Source organism: Marmota marmota, unplaced genomic scaffold, assembly GCF_001458135.2.
Source record: "Marmota marmota marmota unplaced genomic scaffold, marMar, whole genome shotgun sequence".
Classification (NCBI taxonomy): Eukaryota; Metazoa; Chordata; class Mammalia; order Rodentia; family Sciuridae; genus Marmota; species Marmota marmota.
Window position 1 is genome coordinate 356,558 of NW_026000242.1, and position 11,550 is coordinate 368,107.

Genomic DNA, 11,550 nt, shown 5'->3' on the forward strand with positions numbered 1-11,550 from the left:
TTACCCCTAAATGTAATCTGCTTCCTTTCTCTTGTAGCTTTTAAAATTCTCTCCTTATTCTGTATGTTGGGCATCTTCATTATAATGTGTCTAGGTGTGGATCTCTTATGATTTTGCACATTCGGCATCCTATAGGCTTCTAGGATTTGGGATTCTGTCTCATTCTTCAAGTCTGGGAAGTTTTCTCATATTATTTCATTGAATAGATTGCTCATTCCTTTGGTTTGAACCTCTATCCCTTCCTGTATCTGAATGACTCTTAAGTTTGGTCTCTTTATGTTATCCCATATTTCTTGGATGTTCTGCTCATGGTTTCTTAACAGTCTTGCTGAGCTGTCTATGTTCTTTTCAAGTTGAAATACTTTGTCTTCATTGTCTGATGTTCTATCTTCTAAGTGTTCTACTCTGCTGGTAGTATTCTCCATTGAGTTTTTAAGTTGGTTTATTGCTTCCTGCATTTCTAGGATTTCTGTTTGTTTGTTTTTTATAACCTCTATCTCCCTGTATAGTTGATCTTTTGCTTCTTGGATTTGTTTATGTAATTCATTGTTGAAGTGATCTTTCATTGTCTGATTTTGCTGTCTAATGTCTTTCTTGAGACTCCAGATCATCTGAAGCATGTATATCCTGAATTCTTTATCTGACATTCCATCTGCTGCAGATATTACCTCTTCTAACGTTGAGTTGACCTGCATTGCTTGTTGTCCTTTCTTTCCTTGTCTCTTCATACTGTTCGCGTTTCTTTCTGCTTGGTGAAACTGTTGTGCTATTGAATTTTCCCCGTATATATTTATATTGCTCTTGTATAGTTGCAAAGTCTCCCTCGCAGGCGCGGGCGGTGGCTCTGCCCCTCCTCCAATTGGGGCAATTTGCCTACCACGCCAGCAGGCTGCTGGGCCTGTTCTGCCGGTCGGTAGCAGGTCCACCTACCTTGCAGGCGCGGGCGGTGGCTCTGCCCCTCTGCGTGCCGCTGGGCCTCTTCCATCGGTGGTCACAGTTCCCCATCCTACATCTTCATCATAGCCAGCATCCTGCACATTTGCTCCACTGAGGGCAGGTACAAAGCCTTCAGCACCTGCAGCTCCCACGTCTCAGCTGTCGCTCTCTTCTTTGGTTCTCTAGCATTCATGTACCTGCAGCCATCATCAGTTGGCTCCATGGACCAAGGAAAAGTGTCCTCTGTCTTTTACACTATTATTGTGCCCATGCTGAACCCTCTGATCTACTGCCTAAGGAATAAAGATGTCAAAGTGGCCCTAAGTAAACTTCTTGGAAATAAAAGTTTGTGAAAGAGTATTATTGTTTAGCAAAAATTTATGATTTGTACAGATTTAGTAAGGAAGCAATTCTGAAACACTGATGGGTTTTTCACAAGGCGTGAGAGGTTGCTAGCACTTCATTATTTGGAAGAAAGGTGCCAAGAACAGGACTGGATTCACAGGATCAGATACATTGAGGACAGCACCCCACTGGGAAACCCCAGAGTCCATCTACTATGAATAACCTCTATCACCTCCAGATATTTGAAAACATTTTTCAAATTCTTCCAAATATAAAATATTGCTCATATTTTATGTGTTTGGAACATAAGTCTGTTTGGGCAAAATTCATTTACATTAAATCAGGCAATACATATCTTCATTATTCTTTGATATTATTAATACTTTATGTAAGTTTCTTAGCAAGAATTTTCTAAATTGTTACCTAAAATAAACAATTTTAACTACTTGGAATATGCAAAACATAACCTCTAATTCTTACAAAGTATAGAGCACTATATTAAGGGATAGGAAGGCACATAAAGTGTGATGATATTATTTCTATGTGGGAAATAACAATAGTGACACCAGTCTTGGAGATCAGAAACAGGTACATTTTCCACAGGTGTAGAAGATTCAACATCTGAGAAATGCCAAGGCAAGCACAGAAAGAATATTTTATTTAAGAAAAGAGATACCAACAGGCTTCTCCAAAGAGAAAGAGACCCAAAACTGGTTGTTCATGATTCTGGGTTTGTCTTGGTCTTCTTCTTTTTTTAATATTTATTTTTTTGTAGTTGTACACAGTAACTTTTATTTATTTTTATGTGGTGCTGAGGATCAAACCCAGGGCCTTGCACATGCAGGCAACTGCTCTACCACTGAGCCATAACCCCAGCCCCTCGTCTTGGTCTTTTATAGACCCCAGAAGTCCTCACCTTCTCTTTCTGTTCATGTTTTGGCCTAAGGTCAGGAAAGGACAAGAGCACAGAGGGTAATTGTTAGCAACCCAGTGAGCTGGGAAGTGTGTTCCCAGAAGTAAGCTTTAAGCAACCCATTGTCTTTTCTGTTTGATAATCAGTAATAACCAGTCATCAACCTGTCTCAACTCTAATCACTCAATATATACACTAACAGACCTTCACCCCCTGCTTCAGTTTGTTGAGGAATGTGACATATTCAATCCCCTCTGGCCAGGTGGGGCTATAGTCATTATGTGTTTCAGCAAAAGAAAGCCTGTGGGAAGTCAGTACAATAGGTTCATTTTACAGAAACTTTCTTAACTTCATGTTCCCACCATTCTCATCTATCTGTATCTATTCCCCACTCAAGGACTTTTGGCCCCTAAATTCTTTTAGGGTATATAGATGTCAACTCATTCTGGATACTTCCTGCTGAAAAGGGGTGACATCTAGAGGAATAAAACTCAAAGTTCTTGTTCTCCATTAGAAGGGGCATGGAGAGTCAAGGGTATTTAGCTTCAAGATAGTCCAGAGGTCCATGATGATAGCTGGTGAGTGACTGGATGAGATGTACACAGGGCAACAATCATGCTAAGGAAAAATAAGACAACAAAGCATTTTTTGTAAACAATTATCATGAAAGTAATCAGTATTATTGGCTGGCCTCTTAAAGCCATGAAGATGGTAACTCATTAATGCTCTAGGTGGTATTCATATGCCACTGATTTGTGAGTAGAGGCCAGTTAAGACTTTAGAAACATCAGCAGAGTTGTTAGAAACATATATACAACATTTAGTTTTTATAAAGCCACAGATGTCCCCATATGATGTAGTTAAGGTATCTAATGCCATCTGATGTTTATAAATATCTCTCTATTGGCATTACCTCTCTATTTAGTAGAGATCCCTAACTTTCTGTCACTTAGGTCTAGATAATAATTCTAGCAAATGTAGACCAAACCTGCTTATAGAGAAGGTTGGGAAGGTCTGTAGGTCTTAAATTGATGCCCCCCAACCTCAAAAAAAGAAAAGAAAAGAAAAGAATAAGATAGCTGTTTAGGTCCCAGAGCAACTAAAATTTAAATGTGACAATTTTTTTTTTTTTTGGTCTGGTCTTGAATTGCTTTGGGCAATTGCTCATTCAAGTCTAGCTGTAAAACAAAGTTATAGTTTATATTTCCCTTAAGAGTTATCTCTCCCTTTCCTCCAAGTAGTATTTGGGCCAAGCTTGGGTACAGAAAATATTAGGCATCTTTTCCCAAGATTTGAAGGTCAAAGGAATTTCATGGCATAAGTACACGTGTCAGATGGTGTGTTATCTATCTGAAAGTGAAGGGGGGAGAAGGTGTCCCTAAGCACCTCTCCACTGTCTGAACCAGAACAAGGCATCCTTTGATACCCTGTGTACCTCAAAGTTGTTGGCCACCAACTTAAATTGATGCCCCCCAACTAAATAGGACTAAATAGGACTCTTGAGTCATTCAGATTAGTCTCCCTTTACAAATGCATCCCTCAGAGTTCCCTCATTCTGAGTTCCTATATCTCCTGTGGTCCTCGAAATGTTAGTGTCTACACATTGAGATTGAATATTTGGTTGCTCCTTACCAAAGAATGACCCCCAAATCTACTTTGTGTTACTTCCCTCTCAAAGGGAGAAACCCTGATTTCTCTGTACTATGTTTACTCCCAGGTATGGAAGCACTATTGATTGCATTGAGCATCTTGGAAGAGACAAGCCCGTTGTAGAACCCCAGAGAATGAGAAAGTGCCACACTGTTCAAGCCTTTCCTGATCAGTAGAGATAAAGGCTGAAATAAAGACTTTACACTTGCTGTGGACAAAAGTATTTTACAGAGGGTGAGAAAAACATCTAGTGATTGTTGAACACTTAATGCTCTTTCCCTGAAGGAATCTAAGAAAGAGGTTAATTCAAAGACCAAGGCTTTTCCTTACCTGTATTTATACATGTACCTAGGAAATTTATGTCAGGTTCATTCCACTGTCTTTTATGTACCTATCTCCCCTCCCTCCCAGCATTAGTCAGGGTTCTCTAGAAGAACAGAAGCAATAGAAGGTATGATTATAAAAGGGGTTTTATTAGATTGGCTTACAGAAACTGGATATTATACACTGACTATCAGCTGGTTTCCAGATGTAGGAACCAGTAGCTGTACAGTCCAAGATGCTGAAGCCTCAAAACAAGAGGGATCAATAATACTACCCCAGTCTGAAACCAAAGGCTTCTGGAGAATCACTGCAGACTTTGCTATGGAAGAGTGAATGAGCAAGAGTTCTCAGGCACTCAAGAAGAATCAAGGGGGTTTCAAGATGGCAGAATAGAGAGGCCACTTCCTTGGCTGCTTGCTCTATGCTGTGAAACCAAGAAAAGCAAATGTGCATCTTCTCCACAAGGTGGGTGAATAAACAAAAATAGAGAGGACTTCACTGGAATTTAATAATGAACACTCGAAACAGATTAGAGAATCCAGAGTTGGATATAATAAAATAAGGAAGAAATCCTCAGGGCTGCAGCCCTGGCCATGGCCAGAGGCACAAGGGAGAATGTCCCTCCACAAACACAGTGAAGGGATAAGGAATTAAAGAAACCTACATTTTTAGGAGGACTGAGGCATGTTTGGGTAAAGAAAGTTTTTAGATCAAAGACACTTCTCAACTAAACTGAAAGTTGTGCTGCACAAAGTTGTGCTGGGCAAAAGTATTTTACAGAGGGTGAGAAAAACATCTAGTGATTGTTGAACACTTAATGCCCTTTCCCTGAAGGAATCTAAGGAAGAGGTTAATTGAAAGACCAAGGCTTTTCCTTACCTGTATTTATACATGTACCTAGGAAATTTATGTCAGGTTCATTCCACATCCCCTGCATGGGGAAGAACCAGCCCCTATACCAGCAGCAAACAAAATATAGAGGAAGGAACCACGTTCAGCCATGGCAAGGGGCTGGCAGCTGAAGGATCTGATTTCTGGCAAACCTGAATCTGGCCTGACAATCAGGCCCTTTGTTTGCAACAGAGTGTACCCAAGTGACAAGAAGAAAATCAAACATGGAAAGAGCTTTACACAGGTGACAACTGGTTGTGGAAACCCACCCAACTCTCCCCTTCCCCCTGAGAGAGAGGAGAGAGTAAGTGCCACTCTGCATCCCTTTTGCAATTCCCAGGAGCAGTAGCACCTGGGAATATGGATGTTTTCCAAGGAAGGAAGGAAAGGATCTTCAAATTGTGCTCCTACCTGCACGGATGTGAATCCAGGCCATGGCCTTCCTTTCCAAAGCTCCCACTTCATCTTCCTGTTCTTTCCCTAGTCAAGTAGCCAAAGTACAGCCAGACAATTTCTCAGCCAGAGGAGTCAACATGCTGCACAATAGATAGAGACTTATCTGAAGACTCTGGGTTAAGGCAGGAAGCTGCCCCCATAGCATGCAAGGATCATCATTCCCTCCTCACTAGCCAGCCTCAAACTGTTGCTAGATGGAATTAACTGGCCTCTCTCTAATGCTTTCACTTTCAAGGCATAATGGCAGGCCATGTGCACCTGGGTAATAATACACGGCATCTTGAAAGGTCTTAAGTTTTAAATCCAATTAACTATTGTATTGCTGCTAGAAACTCCAAACAAAGATTAACCTGATGATGATTAAAGAGTTAGGTTAATACATACTTGCTTTATATTTCACAAGTATATGCATGTTCTTTTTGTTTTTCTTTTACTCTCCAAAGAATTAGGCATGAGGAAATACCAATAACCAGATTTTATGAGACAAAACTAATTCATACAGAAGTTAAATGATTTGCCCCCAAAGTTAGTCTTCTCACACATGATTGAGGGGGAACTGAAGCACAATTATTCAGATTCTGGTCATAGTGCTCAAAATAAAACCATAGCCATGGAACAGAATATTGTTGGCTATGAGTTTTTACTCACTTCTCCTAAAATCTTTAGTTTTTGGAGCCAGCATATCAAGTAAAATTACTTTTTTATACCATGATCTCTTTTTCTTTCTTTTATTCTCTGTGTGTGTATGGCTGGACATTAAACCCAGTCCTCATGCATGCTAGGCAAGCACTTAACCACTGAGCTACATCCTCAGTCCTCATGAAATTTTAAATTTGAAACAGCTGTCATGTCCTCTCTGATCAGCCTCATTTCAGACCAGAATATACAGTTCCTTCAATTCTTCCATAAGAGGAAGTCTTATACCAAAACCCCAAGGAAACTCATGCTTGTTCTGCCATTCTTAAAACAAAGATCACATTGATTCTCAAAATACAGTTTCTAAAATATTTTCTCCTATAATCCTGTTACCTCCACTAATAATGCTTCAATTATGCTCATTTGCTTATTTGTAAATAACCAAACTGATTTTCACATGCAAACTGCTCTTAAATCCATAACTTCTCTTGTCATATATTTGAGAATAAACAACTAACTATAACCAGTTTTTGACCTTTATTTCCACTACTTATTGTTGATGCTATTATGCTTTTTATGGATAATTGCAACTCATTGTTCAGAGGTTGTTGGAGACCAGGATTTTTTTTCTAAAATTTTATTTCTCACTTCTATCATTAACAAGTGGAAAAACTTGGGTCTATATTCTGAGTAAAATCATGATTGAAAATGTGGACTGCTGAAAAGTTCAGATCTACTTGTGTTCACAGTTATGGTTTTGAAATCAAATCATTATTCAATGCTATGAGTTTCCAACTAGACTACACTTTGTCTATTATATCATCACTAAGAAACATTCAATTTCCTTCTTGAAATTCAGATGAACCAAGTCTCCCCTTCACTGGATCTGTTAGCTGTGTTACCATGGAAAAGGAAACACCAGTTGGACATGCTTTGTTTGCAAGGAGTCCTTGTGAGAACTTGATGGTCCTTACCTTATCTTGAAATGGTTAATAAATTATACTTTGATTCTTTGCTCAAGAATGGTATTTTCCTATATAAAAACAATGCTAGATGAATATGTAATTTAAAATTTTCCAGTAGCCATATTAAAAAATAAAAATAAAAACAGTCACATTCACTTTCCCACATTATCTTATTTTATTTCTGGTGCTAAGGATTATATCCAGGACTTATTGCATGCTGCATTGCTCTACTCATGCATCATAACCCCAGCTACTAATGTACTTCATTTAATGCCATATGCTAATCATTTTTAATAACATTTTTTATTATTTTTTAATATGTCTTTGTTATACATGACAGTAGAATATATTTATGCACTTCGACATATCATACATAGATGAGGTATAATTTCTCATTTTTCTGAGTGTACATGTTGCAGAATCATATTGGTCATGCAGTCACATATATAAATAAAGAAATAATGTCTGTTCATTCTACTATTTTTCTTATCCCCACATCCCCTCCCCTCCCCTCCCTTCATTTCCCTCTACCTAATCTAAGATAATGCTATACTTCTCTAGTGCCCCCCACCCGCCTTATTGTGAATTAGCATCTGCATATTAGAGAAAACATTCAGTCTTTGTTTTTTTGGGAATTGGTTTATTTCACTTAGCATGATATCCTCCAACTCCATCTATTTACCAGCAAATGCTATAATTTCATTCTTCTTAAAGCTGAGTAATATTCCATCAAATATATATATCATGTTTTTTTTTTTATCCATTCGTCTGTTGAAGGGCATCTAGGTTGGTTCCACAGTTTAGCTATTGTGATTTGAGCTGCTATAAACATTGATGTGGCTGTGTCCCTGTAGTATGCTGATTTTAAGTCATTTGGATATAAACTAAGGAGTGGGATAGCTGGGTCAAATGGTAATTCCATTCCCAGTTTTCTGAGGAATCCTCATACTGTTGCACCAACAACATATGAGTCCCAACAGCAACATATGAGTGTACCTTTTACCCAACATCCTTGCCAAAACTTACTGCTGACTATATTATTGATGATTGCTATTCTGACAGGAGTGAGATGAAATCTTAGAGTAGTTTTGATTTGCATTTCTCTATTTGCTAGAGATGGTGAACATATTAATGCTTTATCTGAGGTGGTAAAGGTTTTCTCCCAATCTGTAGGCTCTCTCGTCACCTTATTGATTTTTTTTCCCTGAGAAAAAGATTTGTAGTTTGAATCCATCCCATTTACTGATTCTTGATTTTACTTCTTGTGCTTTAAGAGTCTTGTTAAGGAAGTTAGATCCTAGACAGACATGGTGAAGATTTGGGCCTACTTTAGCTTCTAGTAGATACAGGGTGTCTGTTCTAGTGTCTAAGTCTTTGATCCATTTTGAGTTCATTTTTGTACAGGAAAGGAGAGAGAGATTTAATTTTATTTTGTTACATGTGGCTTTCCATTTTTTTCCCAGAACCGTTTGTTGAATAGGCTATCTTTTCTCCAGTTAATGTTTTTGGCAACTCTGTCTAATATGAGATAACTGTATTTGTCTAGGTTTCCCTCTGTGTCTTCTATCCCTTAATATTGGTCTACATGTCTGTTTTGTTGTTGTTGTTGTTGTTTGTTTTGCCATATCATGCTGTTTTTGTTACTATAGCTCTGTAGTATTGTTTAAGTTCTGGTATTGTGATGCCTCCTGCTTCACTTTTCTTGCTAAGGACTGCTTTGGCTATTCTGGGTCTTTTATTTTTCTAAATGAATTTCATGATTGCTTTTTCTATTTCTTTGAAGAACATTGTTGGGATTTTAATAGGAATTGCGTTAAATCTGAATAACACTTGATAGTATGGCCATTTTGACAATATGAATTCTGCCTATCCAGGATCATGGGAGACGTTTCCATCAAACATCTTCTTTAATTTCTTTCTTTAGTGTTCTGTAGTTTTCATTGTAGAGGTCTTTTACCTCTTTATTTAGATTGATTCTCAAGTACTTTTTTTTTTGAGGCTATTGTGAATGGGGCAGTTTTTCTAATTTCTCTTGCAAGTGGATTCATCATGGGTATATCGGAATGTGTTTGATTTGTGGGTGCTGAATTTATATTCTGCTACTTTGCTGAACTTATTTACTAATTCTAGAAGTTTTCTCATAGAATTTTTTGTATCTTCTAAGTATATAAACATGTCATCAGCAAATAGTGATAGTTTGAGTTCTTCTTTACCTATTTATATCCCTTTAATTTCTTTCTTCTAATTGTTCTGGCTAGAGTTTCAAGAACATTGTTGAATAAAAGTGATGAAAGAGGGTATCTTTGTCTTGTTCCAGTTTTCAGAGGAAATGCTTAGAATTATGTTGTCCTTGGGTTTAGGATATATAGCTTTTATGATGTTGAGATATGTTCCTACTATCCCTGGTTTTTCTAGTGTTTTGAACATAACAGGGTGCTGTATTTTGTCAAATGCTTTCTTTACATCTATTGAGATGATCATATGATTCTTCTTGTTAAGTCTATTGATATGATGTACTATGTTTATTTTTTTATTTTTTATTTTTTTATAATGAAACTATTTATTTTAAAACCAAATCACTAGGAAAATATATTACAGCCTTGACAGAGCAAACAGACAGGCTATATTATCATTTTAAGTAATAAATTTGTAAAAAAGACAACATGCTCCTTATCCAGAAGATAAGGTGCCATGCTGGGGCAGGAATATTGCATGTTGCAAAGGCCCCAGGAAAAATGGTAAAGGGTTCTGTGTGGGGTGTCCCTCCTTTGCTAGAATGTGTGTCACAGTTTTTCATTGCCCAAGCTGTTTACTTTTTAACTTTCCTGTTGCCAGGGGATTATCTCAATAAGGCTCTGTTAATTCAGGGATCTAAGTAAGCAATGCTGGATTTAGGCTTCTGTTCCATTCTCTTCTATGAAAAGCTGTTTTTTTTTCTTCCAAGGACAGTACTTCACAATTCCCTTAGCTAGTGAACAGTCACGTTTTACTATTTCCAGATACTGGTATATGTATCACAATCAAAGTTCCTTTCTCTTAAAGAGGTCACTTTGCTGCAGAATGCCTCAAGGCTCATATGCTGGTAGAAGAAGCTCTGCTTCCCATACTTAATGTGACATTGCCTCTTATGTTTTTGCAGTGGTCTCCCAGCTGAGAGATGCAATAAAAATGTCAAAAAAATCCATATCTTGATGGCCATAAAGGATATATACAAGGAAGCTTTCCAAGTTCTTATTTAAACTATTCTCCCTCTCAGATTCACATCTTAAGTCCACTTCATGCCTTGTATATAAAAAACTACCAAAGAAAATAAAGACCTGGAAACCTTTTCCCTCTTCTAGATTAGTGATCTCCTGGATTTTGTTTTACAGCTTATGGAAAATGGTATGTTACTTCTGGTAAACAGGAGGTTGGCAACAAACAAAAAACACCTCTTCTCAAACTCTACCAGGTCCCTGGCAGTCTGGAAGAACCTGCCATCCTTGTTGTAAGAATCTGGTACCTTAGAGGGCTCTGGCTTGGTACAAGGGAGCTTTCTACTGTCAGGATAACCACTTGCCATGTAAAATTTAGGCTCTAAAAGGCTTTCCCATTCTTTCACTCAAATTTTAGCACCATTTTTTTCCCCATTTCACTTTCTTGGATCAAGACACAAAGGAACCAGTGTCTAGAGTCAAGTGATATATGCCTTAAACTTGCTGCCATCCTTAGTTTCTTCATTCATATAAACTTTGCTTAAAAAACTAAAAATTCCCATTCCTTTTTAAATAGATTCCTGCTCTCAGCCCCAATGGCCACTGGCAAGAACTTTTATTTCCCAATGGATGAGAGACTCTTTCATCTTTTTGGTCATAGTTGGGATGAGTTGCCTGTGGTCATCCACACACTTGGTCACACAACTGTTCAGTTGCAGCTTCACCTGAAGCTCTTTATTCCCAGCATCTATTGAATCTTTGGCTTTGTCATTGCAATGCATGGTACACCGGGCCAGGTGCTCCTGGAACTTCTCCAATTCACTGGTTACCAAAGCCTGGGCTTGAGCCAGAAGTGCATGGCAGTGCTCAATGCACTGGTGTACTTGCTGCATGGAAGCCTGGCTGTCCTCACAGCAGCTGGCGTGCACCGGAACTTGAGGCCCTGCATTTTCCGATGTTCTCCCTCTCCACACTCTTCACCATGGAGTCCACTGCCTCCTGCACCCAGAGCTGCTGCACCTCTGCCATGATAACCCTGCCCAACTCTGTGCGGGCACCCCTGTACTATGTTTATTGATTTCTGCATGCTGGATCAACCCTGCATCTCTGGTATGAACACCACTTGATCATGGTACACTCTTTCTAATATATTTTGTATGCAATTTCCAGAATTTTTTCTTTATTTTTTATTTGTTTTAATTAATTACACATGACAGTAGAATGCATGTATGGACTTTGA

At 38.3% G+C, this 11,550-nt stretch overlaps 1 protein-coding gene and 1 pseudogene across 5 annotated transcripts in view; one reads left to right on the forward strand and one right to left on the reverse strand.

The window, feature by feature from the left end:
• The window catches only part of LOC107145958 (olfactory receptor 150-like), a 4,919-nt gene extending 3,630 nt beyond the window's left edge, over positions 1 to 1,289 (forward strand). For 2 of the 5 annotated variants that reach the window (XM_015490011.1, XM_015490017.2), the window contains exon 3: positions 998 to 1,289. In XM_015490011.1, coding sequence (XP_015345497.1) covers positions 998 to 1,289 — 292 coding nt within the window. Of the gene's footprint in view, positions 1 to 323; positions 342 to 437; positions 504 to 997 lie in introns of all 5 variants that reach the window. The other 3 variants (XM_015490016.1, XM_015490013.1, XM_015490015.1) reach the window with 3 other exon arrangements.
• A 9,608-nt stretch (positions 1,290 to 10,897) lies between these two features.
• Positions 10,898 to 11,339, reverse strand: LOC107145640 (annotated as a pseudogene).
• Between the last annotated feature and the right edge of the window lie 211 nt (positions 11,340 to 11,550).